The 25,284-nt window shown below is 35.6% G+C and overlaps 1 protein-coding gene across 1 annotated transcript in view; it reads right to left on the bottom strand.

The window, feature by feature from the left end:
* The window catches only part of Pak2 (p21 (RAC1) activated kinase 2), a 74,676-nt gene that overhangs the window by 26,881 nt on the left and 22,511 nt on the right, over positions 1–25,284 (bottom strand). Inside the window, exon 3 of the mRNA XM_015486826.2 lies at positions 13,313–13,520. Coding sequence (XP_015342312.1) covers positions 13,313–13,499 — 187 coding nt within the window. The 5' untranslated portion in view covers positions 13,500–13,520. The remainder of the gene's footprint in view (positions 1–13,312; positions 13,521–25,284) is intronic.

Here is a 25,284-nt window from a genome sequence, read left to right as displayed (position 1 = left end):
TTACTAAGTTGCCCAAGCTGGCCTCAAACTTTGGGATCCTCCTACCTCAGCCTCCCCAGTAGCTGGGATTATAAGCATGTGAAACTGTACCTAACTATACCTTCACTTTTTAATATCCATAAAATCTGCAGAGATGGGATCTACTTCTTTCATTCTCTCTCAATTTGGTAATTTTTATCTTCTCTCTTCCTCCACCAGTCTGGCTAGAAATGTATTCATTTTATTGGTATTATAAATTAATCAGTTTTTAGTTTCATGATTTTACTACTTTTTCTTTCATTTCACTGATTTCTGCTTTGACTCTTATCATTTCCTTTCTTCTGCTTATTTTGGATTACATTTGCTATTCCCTTCTAGTTTATGAAGATGGCTTAGCTGGCCAGGTGCAGTGGGCTGAGCGCAGCTCGGGAGGCTGAGGCAGGAGGACTGCAAGTTCAAAGCCAGCATCAGCAAAAGAGAGGCACTAAGCAACTCAGTGAGACCCTATCTCTAAATAGGACTGGGGGTATAGGTCAGGGGTCAAGTGCCCCTGAGTTCAATCCCCAGTATCCAAAAAAAAAAAAAAAAAAAAAGATGGCTTAGCTAAAGTCATTGATTTGAAATTTCTTTCTTTTCCAATACTGTAAAACTTCCTCCAAGTGGGCTTTAGAGATCTCTTATTTTAAAATTATTTTCAGTTGTAGATGACACAATATCTTTGTTTTATTCATTTATTTTTAATGTAGTGCTAAGGATGGAACCCAGTGCCTCACACATACTAGGGAAGCACTTTACCACTGAGCCATAACAACAGACCAGCTTTAGATATTTTACAAATATTGATGTTTTTTAATTTTCACTTTCATTCAGTATGTTTTCTAAATATCCTTTCTTTATTTGGAAGTGTTTTATCTACTTTCCAAATATTTTCAGAGGGTTTCCTGTTACTAATTTCTAATTAAATTACATGTGTTCACATAATACACTTTATATTGTTTAAATCCTTCTAAATTTATTGAGAATTTTTTTAAAATTTCCTCAAATATGATTTATCTTGGTGTATGTTCCATGTACACTTAAAAGAATTATGGATTCTAACTGTTACTGCATGGAATGTTCTATAAATATCCATTAGGTCAAGTTCGTTGTTATGTTCAAATATTCTAAATCCTTACCAATTTTCTATCTAGTTGTTCTATCAATTACTGAAAGAAGTGTATTAAAATCTCAAGTTATAACTGGATTTGTCAATTTTTTCTTGAAATCCTTTCAATTTTTCTGTCATGTTTTTTGAAACTGTTAGCAGTACATGTTTAGCTGCTATTTATCTAAATGATCTATCATGAAATAATTTTCTTAATCTGACAATATTTTTTGAGCTCTAGAATCTAATTTGTCTGATACAGAGTCAGGTCAAGTTTATGATGCTAACATAAGTAGCCCTTATTTTTTTGTGGTACTGGAGATCAAACCCAGGGCTTTGAACATGCTAGGCATTCTACCACTGAGCTATACCCCCAGTTTTAGCATACTTTTTATTTTAACCTATCTTATGGCTGGATGTAAAAAAGCGAATTTCCTGTAGAGAGCATGTAGTAGGACTACTTTATCAATCTTTTCTGCCTTCTTTTGGATTAACCAAATTTTTAAAAATTTTTGTCCTTTACTGTTATTTTTTAATATGTGGTGCTGAGAATTGAACTCATTGCCTCACACATGCTAGGCAAGCACTCCTACAGAGCTACCACTCCAGCCCTAACCGAGTATTTTTTTTATCATCTCCTTTCATCACCTTTGTTGTTATGTTAGCTTTTTAAACTACATAATTCAATATAATTATGTAGTTTATAATTCAATGGCTTTAGTACATTTTTAAATTTTGCAACCATCATCACACTCTAACTAGAATATTTACATCATGAGCAGAAGAAATCTTGTACCCATCAGTGATCATTACTCCCCATTCCATCGCCTATGTCACCACAAATCTTAGGGATATCACTAATCTATTTCCTGTCTCCAAAGATTTGCCTATTCTAGCTAATCATATAAATGGGATCATATAATACATGGTCTTTTGCAAATAGCTTTTTTTACTTAATATTTTTGAAATTCATCCATGTTATAGGATGTATCAGTACTTCATTAAGAATATGATTATTTTTAAAAAATATTTAGTTAAGAGAAAAATATAAGCACCAGGCACAGTGGCGCATGCCTGTAATCCCAGCAGCTCATAATGCTGAAGAAGGAGGATCTCAAGTTCAAAGCCAGCCTCAGCAAAAAAAGCGAGGCATTAAGCAACTCAGTGAGACCCTGTCTCTAAATAAAATGCAAAATAGGGCTGGGATGTGGCTCAGTGGTTAAGTGCCCCTGAGTTCAATCCCCAGGATGAAAAGAAACAAACTAACCTATTCCAATGCTTTTCATTTCTTAGTATAGACCCACATTTCACCTGACATCATTTTCCTTCTGTCTGAAGGACCTGGTTAAACATTTTTTGTAATAAAGTACAGTGTGCTGGTGGTAATTTTTTTTTTTTTAGTTTTCATAATCCCACTTCCCATTTTTTTTTTTTTTCCGATGCTGGGAGACAGAACTCAGGGCCTCACATATGGTAGTCAAGTGCTGTACCACTTACACCACCAGCTTTATTTTTTTTTTTTAAATGTATATTTTTAGTTGTAGGTGAACACATACCTTTATTTTATTTTTATGTAGTGCTGAGTATCAAACCCAGTGCCTCATGCATGCTAGGCAAGCGCTCTACCTCTGAGCCACAAACCCAGCCCCACCACCAGCTTTCTGCCATTATTTTTAAAGTATTCTTCAAGTATTTCACCCCTCCCTCCAAGACTTCAATTATACATATGTCACTCTTCCAGAGGTTGTCCCACAATGCTGTTTGTTTTGTTTTGCAGGGTTTCTATCGCCCTATCTTCAAATTCACTCTTTAATGCCTACTCTGCTATAAATCCAATTATTTAATTGCGTTGTTCCTCATCTCAAAGAGATCACCAATTTCCCTCTCCCTGTGCTGCAGTCTAGAAACTCTCCAGGCAGAAAGCTCAATCAATGGTAGGGCTTACCTCATTTGTTTCTTTTTAATCATTTTTCTTCATTGCCTGATGTTCACTGTCTTGAAAACCATTGTTTTGTATATTTTTTCCATTACTTTAATTCTTTTAGGTGGGAGTATAAATCCAGTCCCTGTTGCTCCACCTTGACTAGAAGCACAATATTTCACTGTCCTATCTGTAGTATTATAAAATTTGAGGATGCTGTGATCTTCATTCATTAACTGAGCTGAGTTCACAGTGAGTCACATCCATCTGGAAATAATATTCTTCAGATCTGGGACATTTTTTTTCCATTATTTCTTTGATATTTTCTTCACTCTAATTTGTTTATTATCAGTAATTTGAAACTCTCATCTTTTCCATGCTTTTGCTTTTTTGGTACCCTGTCTCTAAATAAAATGTAAAATAGGGCTGGGGATGTGGCTCTATTGAACCCTGTACCCGACAACCCCATTTTATTTTTTATTTTGAGACAGGGACTCGCTGAGCTGCTGAGGCTGGCTTCAAACTTGTGATCCTCCTGCCTCAGCCTCCTGAGTCACTGGGATTATTACTGGTATGTGCCACCATCATCTGACCCCATTGACATATTTTTGTTTAACTCTTTGGGAACATTTTCTTGATTATCTTCCACTCATCCTCCTGTTGATATCTCTTGTATGTTTTGGTAATCTTTTTAAAAATATTTTTATTTGTAGATGGACACAATGCCTTTATTTTTTTTTTAATATTGTTTTTAGTTGCCAATGGACCTTTATTTTATTTATTAATACGTGGTGCTGAGAATCAAACCCAGTGCCTCATACATAGCTAGGCAAGAGCTCTATCACTGAGCTACAACCCTAGCTCCTGTTCTGGTAATCTTATATATTGAATTGCTAATAATTATTTCTCATTATTTTCTAAGTATTCTTTTCTTGTTTCATGGGTTTAATTTATCTTCTTTGAAGATTATACAGTATATGTGTATGTATAGTCTGAGTTTTGAGATTTGTTTTCTCTCTACATTGTCTGTTTTTCTAAATGCCCTTATAATTTTTTTCTTTCTTCCTTTTATTTTTTGGTAGTACTAGGGATTGAATGCAGACAATCACTACCACTGAGTCACACCCCAGTTCTTTTTTGAGATAGGAGGATCACAAGTTCAAGTTCAGCCTCAGTAACTTTTATCAAGAGCCTGCCTCAGCCTCCTAAGTCTCTGACATTATTGACATGGGTGGCTAAATGCCTTTTAAAAATTTCCCCAATTATTTTGGACTCTTATATATAAGAGTTTTCCTTAAATGTCTGGTGATCTTTTGCTATCTAATAATACAGAAAAGTATTAAAGAACTAACTGGGAAATAAGCTAGCCTTTTCACTAAATTTAGGATCAGGGTACAGGATACCTAGAGTATATTTTCCCCAAGAATACTGTTTATCTGATGGGGAAAAAAATCCTCAAATCTCTGTGAGAACTATGAGTCAAGCTATAAGTATTCTGAAAACAGGGCAGAGAAAGGAGTTTTATATGCTGGCTTTTATTGAATCCATGTTTTTTATTCTAACCTTTAACTTCCTGTGAAAAGAATAGGGCCCTCTCTGGTTTAATTTGTCCTGAACTAAATGCAAATATCCTCCCTCCATCCCCAGGATGGGGCTATATTTGTATGGCTGGAGAGGTAAAAGAGGAATGAGTCCTGGGGAGTCTTTGACACTTTATATGAAAATTTTCAATTAATTCCCAGTCCTTTCATCCTGGATATCCCCTCCTCCCCTCCCCTTTTCCTACAGTACTGTGTGCCTCTAAATCTTGAGTCTCTGAGGTTTTTAGAGGGAAATTCACTTCCCACAGACATTACCTTCTGCAAATGTTTAGGTGATGTCTCTCTGTTCCATTTAGTCAGGTGTCATTTCTCACCACTCCACTCTCCAAACATATACTGAGAGCTCCTGTATACTACTGTCTCTCTCCTATTCTCATTGTCCTTATAATTATTATTATTTTTAATGTTTCTACTGTCATTTTAGTTGGGCCTTGGGAGGGAAAGTAAGAAGAATAATGTGGTCAATAGCTATGTTTAACCTGAGTATTCTCCCATTATAAAAAAGTTTAAAATGGTGATGTTTGATAGTTCTGCACATACAAAGCTGGAATTGTTACTGCTATTCTTTGTTTACAAAGGTAGTAATGATCTAGCATTAATAGGAAACAGGATACCTTTTGAACATGATGAGACTTGTGTTCAAATGTCTACCTCTTCTCTAGGTTTTCTACGCACATATGTGGCCATGGTAAGAAAGCAGGGCACAATTGTGGAAAGGAACAGAGGGAAACACAACTCTCAGAAAATTTTGCTGTCTTTAATGAAACATACATCTATCATAACCAACCTCTCATTTTTCTCTAGACTGACTTTGAGTAAACGGAGCTCATACCCTCTACTTCTCTTTATGTCCTATGGCTTCTAACTCAGTATATTGCATTCCGAAATAAGTATTTGTTAACTATAAATTAATAGTTTAATTTGTACACTGTTCTTGTATGGCTGACAGAAAAAACAGAATTTGATGAACCATGGAAACTGGGAAATAAGCTAGCCTTTTCACTAAAGATAGGATCAGGGTACAGGATACCTAGAGTATACTATTTTCCCCAAGAATATTGTTTATCTGATAGGGAAAAAAATCCTCAAATCTCTGTGAGAACTATGAGTCAAGCTATAAGTATTCTGAAAATAGAGTAGTTTTTCTTTTATCTTTTTGTTTGTTTGTTTGTTTTAACTGTTTGGCATCCCACTTTTGGGAACATTCCTCATGCTTTCCTTGTACATGGCTGGGAAAACGCCATTTTCTTATATAATCCTAACCACAGACAATTGGTCCAAGGCAGGCATCTCATTCAAACCAGGCCAGCCCCAGCTGCTCCTCCTCACTCCCAGTCAACTGCTTAAGGAGTGATATCTGACCTAAGTCAGACTTGGCACCCTGAAAATCAGTCTATCTCCAGTGATTACATTTATAAGAAATAAAGCCCAGTTACTGTTGAGGGCTATATTTCCTTACATACAGAGAAACTCCAGACTGAAATATAAAAGAAACAGGAAACAGGTACACAGAAAGGAGAAAGATAACATACAGAGCAAGAGAATTCCTGGTTCCTGTTGTGTCTAAGGCCCAATAATGTTCTTCAACTTGGGAGTGTTTAGTTTAGAGAAACAAACATATTAAAGAAAGTTTCAGACGTTAGGGATATAGAACGAAAAGTTAAAGCTACAGAAGGACATGAAAATGATTAAGCAGAACTTGAGATATACTTACATGTTAAAATCTGTTCAAAATAAAATGACACAATATACTAAAAAAATCTGTTTAATTCCATTTATTTTTCACAAATACCTCCCATATTTTAGTAGTCCCCGCAGGAAGGGAAAAGGATATCAGAAAAAGCATTAAAACAAAAGTGCTAAACCAAGTCTCAAGCTGAACAATGTGCTGAAAGGACCCAGCTATATAAACTGACCACATAACTCTAGAAGCCAAGAAATAAAAGATAAGTAAAAACAATTTATTTGGACACCTTAGTTTTGGAAGGAAATCTGTTAATGTTTAAAAAAAAAAAAGTATATCGACTTCCCACTTTTGCCTATCAATCATCTATAGTGTGTCTACAGGAATTAGATCACCTGATAGGAAGTAATGGACCACAGAAAGAAACTTCTCTTAATAAAACTTATTAGTGTCCCAGGAGAAAACGAAATTCTTGGAATCATTTCCCAACTTTACATTAGACAACAAAATGAGCAGCAGGCAGGCAGCAAAATTTAGCCACGAGGTAAAGATCCTGAGACAGTGCTGACAACAGGTACTTCAAGAATTCTAAATAGGCTATTGTCACATCCTTTTAGGGCCTCAGCCTTTCAGGCTACATTTGAGTTACAGTCTAGGGTTAAGAAAATCTAAATCTGTTTAAAAGGAAGACTCTTCTTTTTCTAGTCTAACAACCAGTTGTTACACACACACATCCTTATTATTTTGACTTAGAAAAACTTCAAACTGAAGAAACTAAATTTGTTCCACTATACAGAAAAGCATTCTCTAGGAAACGGGTAGGGAAGTATAGGCTAATTTTATTACTACTAATACCAGCATTCGATTTTTGGACAAGAAAGAATGTTCACCATCTATCATCTCCATAATCAGAAGTGAAGGTGCATGTTGGTTAAATAATTAGAGGTCAAAATTGCTTTAGTTAATAAATATTATGTACTCAACACAAGCTATCTGAATAGAGCTTAGAAAAATACACCAAAACAATGGCTCACTGCTATTTTCCTTATTAAAACTACTAAACTAGCTAAGCCATTTCTCACCTGGACTTAGGCAAAAGCCTTCTAACTAGTTTCCAACTTCAGTCCTAGACCTCCAACAAAACCTATTTTCTACACAACTACCTACCTAAAATAAAAATGTGACCAGGACTTTCCCCTGTTTAAATTCTCTCGTGGTTCCCCAGGAAACAAGATAAAAATCTGAGCTCAAAACTACAGAATACAAGGCATTTTTGTGACCTGGTCTCTGCCTACCTCTCTGTTGTCCATAGTCCCCTCCATACATCACACTGTAATTCTCACCTACCCTCTGTGCTTTCAAGTGACTCTGGACTACACTCAGCTCCATGCTATACTGTGATGCCTCCTGTGGCTGGCTCTTTCCAAGGCATTGAACTCACTTTTTAACTGTTTTCTCACTTATCATCATTTATTCTTCAGCTCTATTTTCATTTCCTTGCTTTCCCAAATACTTCAGATTAGACGAACATTTTCCATTAACCCTGTGTCACTTTAATAGTTTATAATTACATGCTACAGTAGTTTTTGGTTGGTGTCATGAGAGTAAGGATATCTGCTTTGCTTATTACTGTATCTCTGATGATTCACACAGTGCATGTGATACATATTATCAGGAAAGTAAAAAAGATTTCTTCAGTTGGGTTGTCACGAAAAGTTATATAAACTTTTTAAAAAAAGCCTCCAGACAATCAATGGGGTAAGGAAACAACCTGCAGATTAGGAGAAAATACTTGCAAACCATTCATCCAACAAAGAATGAATGCCCTGAATATACAAGGAACAGGAAAAAAAAAAATCATATGTAAGGAACAGGAAATAAAAATCATAATCTGATTTAAATATGGGTAAAATGATCTCAACAGACATTTCTCAAAAGAATACAAACATATAGCCAACATGCATATGAAAAATTACTCACCATCACAAATCATCAGGGAAATGCAAATCAAAATCACAATCAGATATCATTTCATTCCAATTAAAATGGCTATTAATAAAAAGCCAAAAAATAATAAATGCTGGAGAGGATGTAGAGAAAAGGGAAGTCTTATACATTATACACTGTTAGTGGAAATATAAACTTGTACAGCCATTATAGAGAACAATATAGAGGTGTCTCAAAAAGCTAAAACTGGAACTACCATCTGATCCAGCAATCCCACCACCGGGCATATATATCCAAAGGACATGAAATCGTTATGTCAAAGAGTAATCTACAGTCGCATATTGCAGCTATATTCATAAAGCAAAAGAATGGAAACAACCAAAGTGCCTGTATACATGAATTGATAGAGAAAATGTGGAATATATGCACAATGCAGTATTATTCATCCATAAAAAAGAATGAAGTCGTGTTCCTGTGGCAACAAAGATGGGCCTGAAGGATACTATGAATTAAGCCAGGCACAGGAAGACAAATACTGCATGTTCTAATTCATGTGGGGAAAAAAAAAAAAGTTGATCTCACAGATGTCAAGAGCAGTGGTTACCAAATGCTGGGGAAGATGAGGGGGAGAGAAAAGGTTACATGGAAGTATTAATTATAATTAACTTTGGTACAAAATTACAATTAGGAATAAGTTCTACCATTAGATAGCACAGGAGAGTGACAGTAGTTAATGCTAATTTATTACATATTTAAAATAAAATAGCTTGCATGCACAAAGCCTGGGTTGAGTCCCCAGGATCAAAAAAAAAAAAGCTAAAAGGGAGGACTTTACATGTTCCCAACACAAAGAAATCATAAATATTGAAGATGAAGGATATGCCAACTATATTGATTTCATCACTATACAATGAATACATGTACCAAAATACCACACAGTAGCCCATAAATATGTACAATTATATATCAATTTTTTAAAGTTATTTCTGATGTTTTAAATTTTTCCAGTGACACCAATTAAAACCAGTAATCATTGAAGACACCTTAAAGTATTTTTTGTGGAATCATTGTGATTTTTTTAAAATGAAAATGTAATTCTTTCCCTTCTAGACCTCTGTAAAGATGGTATATTGCTACACATTGCAGTACTCCTCTTCTACACCAAATCACTATATGTAAAAGAACACAATATATGAGGAATGTTCAAAGATGAAAAGCAACTAGGAAACAGCGGCTCAAGATGTAGGTAGAACACTAATGCAGAAATGTTGCAGGCGGTTGAAGAAAGAAGCCAAGCAGGTAGGGATGGGGGAACTAGTAATATAGTAGGAACAGCCTAGCGTGAATGCACACACACACACACACACACACACAGATTCTCCCTCATCTTTATGGTAGCTCCCAGGTAGGAACAATAAGAACAGGAACATGGGTTGGAAAGAAGGGTCAAAAGGAGGCAAAATGATGGTAATGACTGAAGCTGGGAAGGAAGTTCATTATACTATTCTCTTTACTTTGTATGTGGCTAATAACGTCTGTGTTTTTTGTGTTTTGTTTTCCCCAGTGCTAGGGATCAAATCCTGGGCCTCATTCATGCTAGGCAAACATTCTGTCTGAGCTATATCCTCAGCTCAGAAACTTCTATTTAAGATGAAGGAAAAAGACCCGGGGCTAGTTGCAGCTCCTAGGTAATTCTGTGAGAAAGGAAGGGAAAGAGAAGTTTTGGTAATGGAGAGCAAAAAAGAAGGATTCTCAAAATGATCAGAGATGGAAAAAAAAAAATGATCAGAGACGGGTATGTTGTTTTACATTTATGCAAATACATGTTCGGTTTGTTCATAAACCCTAACCATTATCCAAAGTCAGGTATTAGATTGTTCACATTTTCTATTTTGTTTTGTTTCATTTTATAGTATTCTTTTACCAGCTACAAGGTTGTCCCCAACTATGTACGTGTGTGTGTGTGTGTGTATGTGTGTGTGTGTGTATCCAGTCCCCAGATTGAACCCAAGGGTATTCTACCACTGAAGCTATATCTCCAATTCCGTTTTAAAATTTCTTTATTTAGAGACAGGGTCTTGATGAGATGCCAAGGCTGGCCTCAGACTTGTAATCCTCCTGTCTCGGCCTTCCAAGTTGCTGGAATTGCAAGCATACACTACTACACCCAACATATATGCACGTACGTGTGCACGGGTGTGTGTATTTCCAACATACTTTCAATCTTGTACCCAACATATTTTTTACCCTATCTTGAACATTCCCTTACTCTGCTTTGGATTCTGGTTCCCCACAGGCAAGTAATTTCAATTCTGCAATTTGTTCTGGTACTAACCACCATAATTTTACTTTTAATTTCCATAATTTCAAATGCTGTGTTTACACTGACATTTTCAGATTTTCCCACTTTAAACATACTGACCCTCTACTATGGAAGATGAGGATTTGGTGCTAACCCATGCTTTTTCACCTTCTTCCCATGCACAGTTTTTGGTTCACTGCTCTGTCTTCTTCCCCTTTATCCTTTACTTAATCCAGCCTAATTTTCATCTTCAAACATACCACATACACAGCTGATCCCTTGTTACATAAATTTAAAAGCCATACTTGCGCTAGGCTCTTCAGTTTATAGCCTCATGGAAAAAGTTTTTCAGGTGGTAATGGGGATCAAACCCAGGACCTCATGCAGCATTCACTCTACCACTGAACTACATATCCAGTCCCAAATCTTTTTTTTTTTTTTTTTTTTAAATGGTGCTGGAGATTCACCCCAGAGTCTTGTGCATTTGAGGCAAGCACTGAGCTATATCCCCAGCTCTTGCATAAAATCTTAATAAAAGCAAAATTAGAAATAAGTGATATATGTGACAAAATGAACAAGTTTGCAATTGTCTAATGATTATGTCGTGTTTGTAAATCAAAATTCTCCAAGATTTGATTCTTTATTAATGTTAACTCAAATTTTCATTATTTTAAAATCTCAAATGTGGGGCAGGAGTTGTGGCTCAGTGGTAGGGTGCTTGCCTAGCATGTGCGAGGCACTGGGTTTGATTCTTAGCACCGCATATAAATAAATAAAAATAAAGGTCCATTGACAATTAAAAAAAAAAAAAAAACTCAAATGTGTCTCAAACCAGGCATGGTGGCACATGCCTGTAATCCTAGCAGCTCAGAAGCCTGAGGTAGGAGGATCTTGAGTTTAGTTTAGCTAGGCCCTAAGCAACTTAGCAAGACCCTGTCTTTAAATAAAATATAAAAGACTTAGAGGTGTGGTTTAGTGGGTAAGCACCTCTGGATTCAGCCTTGGTACAAAAAGTGTATTATTATTTTATACAAAGCATCATTCTTCCAATTGGGTTTACCTCTCCATGTAGACTTAGGACCTGTATCTTTATCTTTGCTAATATCGACTATCATCTATCAGAGCCAAATTAGCATGCTCAATGTGTTTAAATAAATAATTCCCCTACCCTTATTTGAAAAAGCTCTGAAAACCAAGTTTCTTCCTTGACTTCTCATATAAATATATACAATTTTTCATATATAGAGATATGTGTATGTATGTATGTATATATATATATATGGGATTATTTACAGCCTTTGTCCCACAATGTGTGACAAGGTCAATGGTTCTTAACTGGGAGTGCTTTTGTCCCTCAGGGAATATTTGGCAATGTCTAGAGACATTTTTGGTTGTCACAAATGGGAGAGGGTTGCTGAAATCTAGTGGGTAAAAACCAGGAATGTTGCTAAACATCCTATAATGCATGGGAACAGACTGCTACAACCACACCTTATTTGGCACCAAAATATCAGTAGTGCTGAGGCTGAGAACCCCTGGACTAGACATGTTTTACTGAAGACACACTGCTAATCACTAAGGCTACCTCAGATCCTTCTGAGGAACTACTCAAAAATCAGAAAAACTCTTTATTCCAAAACACAGCTGACTCCAGGAAATCAGAAAGGGGATTACGGTCCCTATGTTACCATTCTGTTAATAGTAGGTTTCTGGGCTGGGGGACATAGCTTGGTAGATTGCTTGCCTGGTATGTGTGAGACCTTAGGTTTAATCCCCAGCACAGGGTGTGTGTGTATGTGTGTGTGTATGTATGTGTGTGTGTATGTATGTGTGTTTGCATGTGGAAAGTCAGGTTTCCTCAAAATATCACTGCTATGGATAGATATGGTTTGTCCCTCAAAGGTTCATGTTTAAAGGACTGGTTCCCAGTTATAGCATTGAAAGGTGTCTGGATCTTTAAGGGGCGGGGCCTAGTGGGAAGCAACTGGATCCTACCATCTCAGAATACATTAATGCCTGTCTCAAGAAGTGCATTGGTTCCTGAGGGAGAAGGTGGTAAATAATAAAAAAACAAGTCTAGCTCCTCCCCACTCTTTTACATTCTGGCCCACACATGTCCCCTTCTGCAAGCAACTGGTTCCCATTTTGTTTCTCTGTCATGTTGTCAAGATGTCAAGGGCCCTAACCTGACATAAGGGCCACATTCTTTGGACTTTTCAGCCACCAGAATTATTAAGCCAAATGAATCTCTTTTCTTATAAAGTACCCAGACATAGATATTTTGTTAAAGCAACACAAAGACAATCACAAATCCCCACTAATGTGAGAAAGCCTTTAACTATAGCCCAAAGTCTCAGAAAATGGAAATGAGTATAGAAATTCATGGGCTGTAATAAGTAGGATGAAAACAACTTTATAATTTTATAATTTTCTATTACAGTTTCAAATAAACTAGTTTTCTTGTTTATTTTGTTTTATAGACAGGGTGCCACCATGTTGTCCAGGCCTGCAATGAACAGGGCTCAAGCAATCCTCCTGCCTTGGTTCCCCAAGGAGCTATGGCTGCAGGCACAAATCACCATGGCCACCTAAAGTAGTGTTTTCATTAGTGCCTATATATCAGCACCAACTGTTTTCTTGGATCTGTTCGTTGTTCATACAGTAAAGGACCAACACAGGTAACATCAAATAATAAACTAATGCTGAGACTCTTAAAACCACAACAGCTATTTACCTTTTTCTGTGCTTGAGAATATAGAGATGATTTTATTCCTGGGCTTTTTTTCCTCTGGAACAGAAGGTAAAGGTTTCAAACTATGATTGGCTGACAAAGGATCTTTGCCTCCAGTGCTAAAAATGGTACTGCTCATTCGCACAGGAGGTGCTGGAGGCTTGTCTTCCAGTTCTCCGTTGTCAGACATGATTCAGAATTATGAAATGGCCTGAAACAGATAAGCAAACCCCCCAAAAAACAATTAATAAACAACATTAAAAAAAGCAGTATGCACAAGCAGAAGACAGTAGTAACTAATTCCCACACACTCCAAATTAGAAAATGTTATCCATTTAAAGTGACATCTGTGAAATTTGGGGGGTGGGGGAGAATCAATAAATCATGAGGGAGACATTTCAGAGTAAAATTGATCAAATTATGTTCTTACATATGCCCAAGTATGCCACAATGAAACACACCATCCTGTATAATTAATATGTACTAATTTTTTTTTAGAGAGAGAGAGAGAATTTTTTAATATTTATTTTTTAGTTTTTGGTGGACACAACATCTTTATTTTATTTTTATGTGGTGCTGAGGATCGAACCCAGTGTCCCGCACATGCCAGGCGAGCACGCTACCTGCTTGAGCCACATCCCCAGCCCATGTACTAATTTTTTAAGAGACAAAAATCAGTAACATATATAACATTGTGATTCTTACAAAGGTAATCTCCCCTAACAAAATTAGCAAATGTTTAGTTTTAAAATGTTACTAAATATTTAAAAAGCCAAGTGGAAATCATGATAACACTAACATATCAAAAGCAATGCCTGGGCTGGGATTATAGCCCAGTGGTAGGGTACTTGCCTAACACATGTGAGGCACTGGGTTGTGTCCATCAGCACCAAGGTATTGTGTCCATCTACAACTTATTTAAAAAAAAAAAAAAAAAGGCAATTCCCCTAATCAACTGATTGTGAGACAGTTCCAATGGACAGACAACATGGAGTCTCAGAAAATTCCAAAGAGGAGACCAGACCAGACAATTAGAATATCTCTGGTTGGTCCCTCTTTAGAAATAGAGATGGATGCTTAGATCTTAAACCCATGAACTAACACCCCCCTGTTAGGATTCCACACAAATCAATCTTGTGATTAATAACTTACCTTCACCTAAATTTCCCAAAAGAAAATGCCACTGATGCAATGTTTGATGTCTCTGGAAATCTGATATTCTGATCTATACACATTAGTCTCTTTTGTAAGACAGTCACATGAAGCTTGACCAATTCAGGTACATTGTCAAAATTTATAGAGCATAGAACCAAGGGTGTGGCCACAACCCGAAGGTTCTGTCACCCAGTCCAGGCAATCAGGTGACCTCACTTATAGATATGGCCATTTTGGTAGAAATATCAATTTTGCTTACATATGCTTATATTTTATCTTTTAAAAAGGTGGGTCAAACACATTTAAAATCAGGAGTAAAGGGAAGAGGATTCCTAATTTATACAAGTTCTGATGCAAAAGTTTATTTAGGAAACAACATATTTCCCCATTAAACAAGGTTTTTATTGGTATCTGATCTTGATTTGATTTGATTATAGTATGTAATATATTTAAGTAAACAAAATTGTGTATGTGTATTGAAAAAAATAATAATAGCACTTAGAAAATTGAGGGATGAAGAGATTATACCAAATTCTACTCCAAATCTTACAGCTTTTGATTCCCTTGTTAGAGTGTGTCACAAGCACTACCTGTGCTACTGAACTACTTTAGCACACTACTATCTGCTAAAATGACAATTATTTTTCAGCCTACAAGAAGAAGCATAAGAGAAGTTAAGGAGAAAAAGTACACATTTGGGGGGATAACCAGATAGAGAAAGGCTGGGGAAAGGAAATAAAACACACACACACACACACACACACACACACACATATATATATATATATATATATATGGGGAAGACTGCCTGCCTAAGGAAGCAGTAGGGTGGAAACTTAGGTAGCACCAAAGACATGCCTCCAATGATTCTTCCAAACCAGCTGCTTGCAGGCAGTGGGGGGCATGCTGGTTGTTTTCTTAAGGGGACAGGGGGGAAGGCAAGCAGATTCAACTGGCTATTCCTAAGTGCGGACTGCTACCAATGTGTACACTACCACAGGGGATCTATTTTGCTACAGATGGAAGAAAGATAAGGCTTAGTATCAAGTATTGCAAGGATTACTTGACGAATAGATAAACCAAGATGGATGTTTAGGTCTTAATGTTCTTATAACACTAAGGCACACATAGTACTCCTAGAATGGTTCACTTTCCAGTTACAACAGAAATGGCACATAAAGCTACAATATCTGGTTTTTGTATCTTGTAATTCCATATTTATGCACACTGTTTAAAAATCAGAAGAAAATAAAAAATTTAAACGCATTTATACGTACTGACAGAAGGAAATGCACCAAAATTTAACAGTGATAATCTGTGGCTAATTACTAGCTTTTAAACTCAATTACTATCATCAGAGCTGTGGTTAACAAAGTAATATAAAACAGAAGAGTACTGGGGTACAGCTTGGTTGCAGAGCATGCATTCAGAATGCAAGAGGCCCTGGGTTCAATCCCTAGAATAAAGAAAGAAAGAAAGAGCCAGAGGGAGAGAGGGAGGGAGGGAGGGAGAAAAGGGGGGCAGGGAAGGAGAAAGAGAAAAAGGAAACACAAACACAGGGCACAATAATTACTTGATGTAAACTGATTTTAAGGCTTGTCCACAAACAAAACATAACTAGAAACTCAAAAGCAACTGAACAAAAGCAAATTAATTTATTAATTAATTACATAGAACAATACCAGGAGCACATTGTCCAGTTTTGTGGCTAACAGCATAGGATCTAGAATCTGCTTTGGTTGGAATCCTAGTTCTACCATTTGCTTAAATGTGTGACCTTGGGCAAATGACTTAACTGTGCTTCAGGATTTCTTGAAGACATGGCTGGTTATAGGCCTGAAACAGGGAAAATGTGAAGTGAGCCTAGAGCATCTTGTAGTTTTCAGAAGATAAGGAAGTACTTTAGAAGGATAAATGTGTGGGGCATGGTAGCACATGTATGTGATTTTAGCTACTCAGGAACAGAAATATCACAAATTTGAGGTCAGACTGGGCAACTTAGCAGGCACTTGTCTCAAAATGAAATTTTTAAAAAGGGCCAAGGCAGAAGAATGAGAAGTTTTGCTCCATTTGCATACAAAATGTCAAATGCATTCTACTGTCATGTGTAACTAATTAGAATTTTAAAAAACCTAATAGCTATGGAGAACTAAACATATGTATAATGCCACCCCTCCATAAAGCAGAAATGAAGACCATGTCAGTCAAAGAAAAAAATAAATAAAAGTAGATGGACTACAGACAATAGGACATATAACTTCAATAGAACGCAATTGACTATTCACATTGATCTCTAATTTTGTTGCAATCACAATAAGTGACAACTCTCTTATGGGTGCATATTAAAAATAATTAAAATAAGTAATTTTTTAAAAGGCCCAGGGATGTAGCTTAGCAGTAAAATGCTTGCCTAGCATGTGTTAGACTCTGTGAGTTCAATCCCCAGAATCGCCAGCACCAGTACCAAAATGAAAAAAAGTGTGGAATGATGAGGACATGTCAAAGAGACAAGGGACATAGGAAAGAGTTCCCAAAAACCAATGCTGGAATGATACAAACAATAAAATTAATATAGTATTAGATTACAACTCAAAGTACACAATAAATATACATCATTTCACATAGTTACAAATAAATGAATGGAGGACAAATCTGTATAGTAGAGTTCCAAATTTATATATGTAGATACATCTCTCTGTAGGAAGTTGAGATTAATTTTCTCTCTTGAGTATGGGCTGGATTTAACAATTCATTTGCAAAGGATGAAAAGGGAAAAATAACTTTGCAGTTAAACCTGGCAAATACAGCCAAGCAAATACAACTGGCAAACAGTGACCACGGTTAGCAGCTACCAGTTTTAGATTAATAAAACTTAATCCCTGATGTAATGTAATGAGAAGCCACTTCACCTGTGTGCATTCATCCCCAAAACCCATAACCCTAGTGTAGTCATAATAAAAACATCAGATGAACCAAATTGAGGGGCCCACTACAAAATTCCTGACCAGCATACTTCTCAAAACTTTCAAGGACATGAAAAACAAAGAAGAATTTTAAAAAAATAGTAATAGTAATAGTATTTTAGGCTATGTAAATTACACCTCAGTGAAAAAGAAATAATACCTATCTCACAGAATAAAGATTAAATGAGCTAATAAAGACTAAAAGCTGCTATTATTATCATTTTTTTAAAAAAAGACTCTATGATAGACACTGAGGAAATAAAAGATGACCTAGGTCTTCTCTAAGAGTCCACAAGCCAGAGAAAAAGACCAATACGTATCTGCTTAAATTAGGGTAGGCATGCCCTTTATCACTGCCTGTTCTCAATACATGCTTATTAAGTCACTCAGTTTCTTCAAAACATCGATTTTCAAATAGCAATAACAGCAATAACAATTCTTCAAAACATTTCAGTTTCAAGGCCTGCACACATGCATAGCAAGCACTCTACCACTGAGTTATAGTCCCACCCTTTTTTTTACATCTTTAAAAAATTTTCAAACAGGATCTTATGTTGGACTCAAACTTGTAATCCTCCTGCCTCTATTTTCCAAGTAGCTGAGATTACAAGCATGCACCAATGTACCTGGCCACTTTATATTTTAAGTATTGAGGATTCTATTATGGTTTGGATTTTAAATTTCCCCCCAAAGCTGGTGTGTTAAATAGGCTTGGTCTTAGGCTGATGGTGTTACTAGGAAGTAGTGGAAGCTTTAAAAGGTTGGGCCAAGTTGGAAGAAACAGTTCTTTCTTTCTCCCTCTGGCTTTACTGGCCGGCCACGAAACAAGCAGCTCTGCTCCACCATGATGTTCTACCTCGCTTTATAAGCCCAGAGTAAAGGGACCACGCAACTATGGGCTGAAACTTATGAAACCATGAATCAAAATAAATCTTTCCTCTTTTTGGTTGATTTCCTCAGGTATTTTGTTGCAACGAAGGAAGCTAATATATTCCAAAGAGTTTTTGTTTATGAGGGTTACACTTATATTTACTTTGTAAGAAATTAAAATAAGTTATTTAAAATTTAATTCACTTATAATAACAATAAATCCATTATATATTAAATAAATAACATTTTTATGAAAAACATTTTTTAAAACAAAATAATCTTAGATGATTCGCATTATTTTACAACCTTTAAAAGTTTCTTTTGATACTGAGGACTGAACCCATGAAGACTTTACCTCTGAGCTATATCCCCAGTCTTTTTTCGTTTTTTATTTTGAGGCAGAGTCTTACTAAATTGCTTAGGCAGGCCTTGAACTTTCAATCCTCCTGCCTCAGCCTCCAGAGCTGCTGGGATTACAGGCATGTGCCCAGCTCCTGAAAATCTTTTTAATGCCTGGTTTAGCAGAAGACAGGTGGATAGAATCTGTGTGCTGTGTTGGTTTAGTTGAAGTCTATGGAAAAAAAAATCTGGTCTTAACCAGGTATGTAGCTAAAAAGCAAGCAATATTTAAGAACTTTTAGAAAACCTGGACTTCCTAAAGATTAGTTGTAGAGTCTGAAATAGCAATGAACTTTCCTTACTGTTACATTAAAACCACTGATTTTTCTTGTACTTTGATCTTTTACCAAACATGCATAAAGTTTATGATGGTTCTTTGGGTGTGATGGGTTTTGAAGATATCCCAAATGTTGACACATAACATTATGTAATAAAAATGAAATCACATTCATTAGTTTCCCCACAAGCCCCCATTTTTTTTTTGTTATAAGATCCATATTTATTGCATCCTCTACTCTACCAAACACATTTTACATAGGAAAATATAATCATTAGCAGGGTTTCCATGCTAGGATAGAAAAACCCATCTAATCCCAACATGGTTGAAAGTTTATACACATGCAACATCATGTAACATATTGCTTTTCATGACAATATCAGGCTTTTGTGAATTAGCCAAAGTGACTAAATGACATTTATATGAGGAGCAACACTAAATTCTAAGCAAATGACTTACACAGCAACTTTCACAACATAGCCTTTCTTTATACCCTAACACAACATAGCCTTTCTTTATACCCTAATACTTTCATTATCCTAAATTGTTTCTCTTCTGTTTAATTTTAATATGCAGTAACTTTTAAATTGTCCTCACAGATTAAGTCTAACAGAACTAAAGAGGAGCTAAGGCATTTTTTTTGTCTATTTCACAACTATCTTTCTGGGGACTGTACACTATAAAGTTGAATTTAGCCATGTGTTAAGGAAATCCTAATGAACATGACTCTTAAGCAATATTTGCCTAAACAAAACTCAAATTTCGTATTTAACACGAGTCAGAGATATCCCTAACAAAATTACTCAAGATAATAAATGTGACAGCAACAATTCTAATAACTAATAAATTATATAAATGAATATAAATATAAGCACAACCCTTGATATAGGGTTGATGTAATATCAACATTTATTCCATCAGCTTAGCTGAGAATTTTATTTCAGGATTTCTCTAGTTTGTCTCTACATCTTTAACTGTGGTCAGAGGAATTTAGATGCTTGAACTAGCTGGGCCCAGTAGCACATGCCTGTAATCTAGGAGACTCAGGAGGCTGAGGCAGGAGGATCTTGAATTCCAAAGCAGCATCAGCAACTTAGCAAGGCCCTAAGCAACTCAGTGGGACCCTGTCTCTAAATAAAATACAAAATAGAGCAGAGGATGTGGCTTAGTAGCCAAGTGCCCCTGAGTTCAATCCCAGGTACCAAAAAAATAAATAAATAACACATGATATCAATCTCCCTGGCTATGCTTTCCCTCAGTAGCTGCCTAAAATCTACAGCCTGAGGAGGACTCTAAATGCCTATACTCTGGCATTCAGGGTCATTTAACTACAAATTACTGAGTCAATCTTACTTCAAATGAATGCACCACACCAGTCCTATGCTTCACGTTCCCCAAATATATGAAAGATCTTCCTTCCTAAACCATTTTCATGGATATTGCTACATCATTTAGAGAGTCTAATCTTCCAAGCTCAATAAAAATGATTTCCTAGATAAGGTCATTCCTGTCTCTCCCTGCTCAAAATGATCCCTCACATGCTCCAAACTTGAGTTACACAGGAAAATTAATTCAGGATATATTAAAATTATAAAGGATTAGGATTCGTCTGCTCTATCGCCCTTATACGTGAAAGAACAAACCCACCGAACAGTAAGTGGTTTGCCTCAACTCACACTAAACTAATTGCTAAGGTTAAGATTCAAATTCCTAACAACTCAATCTCATGCTCTTTTTTCTTACTTACGCTAATACAGCATATTGGAGCATTCTTTGGCAATGAATTATAATTGCATCATTAGTTAACATTTTATGTGTTTTTCCAGACCAAAATTTCAAGCAATTCAAAGGCAGAGACTTTCTATATATTAGACAATGAAGACGACTGACTCATGGTATCATGTTCCGTCCCCAAAGGAAATACTATTCTTCTTGAATTTATTAAATCTTTTATAAAACAGCTTTTTACTAGATAATATATAAACTATCCTATATTAATAAAACTTATCTTCAGAAATATTTGTACTTTTCCCCTTATAGCTGATTTATGGCCTTAGTCTTGTCTTTTCCATAAAGCAGATTTTGGGGGTTTTGTTTGTGTACTGCTTCTACTGACAGTGTCAAATGCCTAAAAAATGTCAAATGAGGTTGTAATAAGGTTCTTTACATTCTTCTTACATTTTATCCAGAAAAAATAATTTGTGATAAAATACTTATTTACCTTATGCTTTGTTCCACCATTACTCAAATATGTCTTTTAAAAAGAAACCAGCAAATAAATAGTGCCCTTCTTCCAGTCTGTTCAAACACTTTTTGCTACTTTTCAGTGACAAACAAGTAGGCGAAACAAAAAGTGTGCCCAAAACACACTGTACTCTTCTAATAGGCCCATTGTTTAACTGTGACACAACTCAAGCGCAAACAATCCCTCAATTGTCTGCTGAAGGAGACTAGGGGTAGTTAAATATATGGCAGAAATGAAAAAAGTAATGGTGTCTGGAACCAGTCAGTCCAACTTTACTGTAATTCACGGAGATCAAGTACAAGTCATATAAGTTGAAAAGCATAATTTCGGAAGCACAATTCTGGTTTTTATCTTTAATTACAGTTTATATAAATAACAAAATTTATGAATGTAATAACAATCAGACTTCTAACAATCTTTCAATAAGCTGCAAAACCTTCAATACCAATGGCCCTTCCTCTACCCTAATAAAGTCTCAAAAATTTCTGAGAACACAAGCAGTAGTGAAAATATACCCATATCACCTGAAAATGGCAACACATATTATAAACAGCAGGTTCACAAATCAGAGGAAAAGAGTGTTTTCATTTGGTGCTAATAACCATAACATCAGGCCAACTAGCAGCCAGGCTAGGAAGAAAAAAGCAAAAGGAAGACACAGAAAACACAATCAGGAGACTGGGAGGAGGGAAGGTAGGTGTAGGGGCGGGGGCGACTTTGCTTCAAAATCAAATAAATGTAGAGCTGGATAAAATACAGAACTGATAATTTATCAAATCTTTTTAAATGCATGGACGGAGCTAGTAATAGGGATGATTCCTTGGAGATCCAAAGCAAAGAGAAATCAGAAACTAAAATGAGCAAGCAATTTATTAATCCATTTCCTCTCAAGGGATTTGACTACACCCTGGAGACCTTAAGCTTCCATTCCAATGACTACCACAGGAAATAAAACTTGGTCTACTTAAGGTAAAAAATTTAAAAGGAGTTCCTCTCTCATAAGGCTAGGACCTAAAAGGCTTTTAATATATAGGATAAATCAGAAATAAATTCCTCTGGATGAAGGAAACAAGAAAACCTTAAGCACGAAGTCTGGTGATGGTAAGAGGGAAAAAGTAAATCTGCAAAACTTAATTTAAAAATACATTTTGATGGTCTGAATTCATTCCATCTAGAAGGTCCAAAAAAATCTTTTATCTAAAAAGTTTTTTTTTTTTAATCTTTTTTAGTTGTCAATGGATCTTTTATTTTACTTATTTATATGTGGTGTTGAGGATTGAACACAGGGCCTCACACATGCTGGGCAAGTGCTCTACCACTGAGCCACAACCCCAGCCTCCCCTAAACAAGTTTTAACTGCATATGGTTTCATGTTGGTAGCATTCTCTAGTAAGTGTCAGAAGTCTTTATTATATAAAGCCTCCCTGGAAAAAATGAACTTCAGTTCAGGTATCAAATAATACCTGAAGATAAAAGTTCTAAGGGAAAGGAGTAGCCCTCAGTGAAAACTCAGAACACAAGCAAGGCAGGCAAGACCCTGAGACTGGGAACTAGCCATACAGACTGATTACAGAGAGATGATCGGCAGAATAAATATACAAACTTAAAAACAAAGGCAGAAAACAACTACTGTGAAAAACCCATACAAAGCTTTCAGTAAGAAAAAGTAACAATATCAGAAAATTAAAAACTCAGCATTTAAAGTTAAAAGGCAGAACAGACAAGCATAAGTAAAACGTAGTGAACTGGGAATGTGTCTGAAGAGCGAGCCTAGAAATGTAGCACAGAGAACCAAAGAGAAAATATAAAAGAGAAGATACGTAGGTTAGACAGTGTAATCTACATTTATTTGAGTTCCAGGCAATGACAGATTGTTTGAGGGGGTTGGCCCCTGGATAAATTAATAGCTGAGAATTCTCAGAACTGATAGTGATCATAAATCCATTAAGTTGAAGAAATGAATTAAAAGCAGGATAAAAAATAATTTATGGGCTGGGGACGTGGCTCAGTGGTAGAGTGTGCCTAGCACGTGCAAGGCACTGGGTTCAATCCTCAGCACCATATAAAAATAAATAAATATAATATTGTGTCCAACTATAACTAAAAACTATTTTTTAAAAAAATAATAATTTACATGTAGCCACATTATAGCAAAATAACATCAAAGACAAAGAATTGTTAAAAGTTAGCCAAAAGCGAAAAAAAAGACAAACTTTATGGACACAGCAATTGAAGTGTCAGCCTACTTCTTGCTATCGACGATGAAAGCAAGAAAACAGTGGAACATCTTCAGTACTGTAAGGGGGAAAGCTGCCAAAAGAAACTGAAGATCCAACTCAACTATCTCAAGAATGAGGTAAGACAGAAACAAAGAAAAAATTTAACAAGGCATCACTCTGCACACATTTTTATATGAAAAAGAATTAAGTGAAATCAACTGATTTGGAAATCAATACCAAAAAGATAACTGGAGGGGGAAATCCCTTAAGTTTATATAAATAAAACACCTCCAATAAACTATTAGAACACACTTAGAACTGAATAAGAAATTTTAGAACTGTATTAAAGTACAAAAGAGATTACCAGAGGCTACGGAAAGGATGAAATGAGGAGTTACTGTTTAGTGCATACAAAGTTTATTTGGGATCATGAAAAAATTCTTGGACATGGATAGTGCTGATGGATATGTAATACTGTAAATGTACTTATCATCACTAAATTGTACCCCTAAAATGGTTAGAATGGTATAGTTTATGTTCTAAATTATTTTACCATAATCTCAAAAACTATATAGGATATGAGGTTCTTAAAGATAATTAAAACTCTGAATTTTTATATGAAAAAGCATTAAAATTAATGAGTTAAGTATCCAGTCTAAGAAGTCCAAATAATAGAAAAAATAAACCCTACGAGGGTGGGAAGGAAATAATTGGGATAAAAGCAAAAATTGCTGCATAAAAGACTAACATACAATAGAAAAAAATCAGTAAAGTTAAAAGTTGAGTCTTAGACAAAACTAGTAAAATATGTCTGGTGGCATTAATCTAAACAAAGAGAAAGCACAGATAAACAGTATTAGGGAAAAAAAGTGATTCTACTGGGATTCAAGGAACAAAGGTCATAGATGTCAAATGTTCTACAATGTACTTAAAACTCCTAAATGTTCTACCATACATAATTTATATCTTTTTTTAAAAAAAAAATCACAATTCTCTGAACCTGATATACAGGTTTTGTTTTGTTTTTTACATTTAAAAGACTGTTTTGAAAATTTGTATTTTTAACATATTCGAATTTTCCAGCTATGTAACTTCTATCAAAAATAAGTCAGTTCGAAGAGCTTATACTTTGTTTTGTTCGGATTTTACCAAGAGGCCTAATCACCATTTGGAAAATCATATCACCAAGAGTACTGTGCTCATTCTAAGTCACCAAACTAGTCCACATGTGTGAGACTGCCCTGCAGCCATGCCCACATATACATACAAGCCTCTGAATACTTCAGAATGACTTTTTTGCGTGGTAGTGATCAAGTATTTACAAACAGAAATATATATATATTTGTTTTCTTTTATTTTTTCTATTACAGTTAGGGCATTCATTGTTTTTTTTTTTTTTTCCCCTGAAATTCTGTGGGGTGGGTTTAACAAAATACGGTTTCCATTTAATATGAAAGCAGTGTAACAGAGAGTTTAAGTTACAGACCCAGATATCCTATTTCTGGGAGTCTATTCCAAAGATTTCACTGGCAAAAATACAAAAAGACATATATTAGGCTATAATTGTAGCATTATATGAAACAACAAAAGACTGAAAGCAATTCCAATGGCCATAATAGTGGATTGCCTGAATTAACTATATCACAAACTAAGGGATTATGAAGCTACAAAACAAATCCCTGACACCAATCTCTAATACCAAAAAAAAAAAAAAAATCCATGAAAGAAATAAAAAAGGACAGCAAGAGGGAAAAATCACTCCATATATTGTTATATTCACCAAAGCATATTAGATGAAAATGCAAGATGGTGTTGGGGGGAATATATATGTATATGTGGTACACACA

This window comes from Marmota marmota, unplaced genomic scaffold (genome assembly GCF_001458135.2).
Source record: "Marmota marmota marmota unplaced genomic scaffold, marMar, whole genome shotgun sequence".
Lineage (NCBI taxonomy): Eukaryota > Metazoa > Chordata > Mammalia > Rodentia > Sciuridae > Marmota > Marmota marmota.
This window is presented reverse-complemented; position numbering and strand designations above follow the sequence as displayed.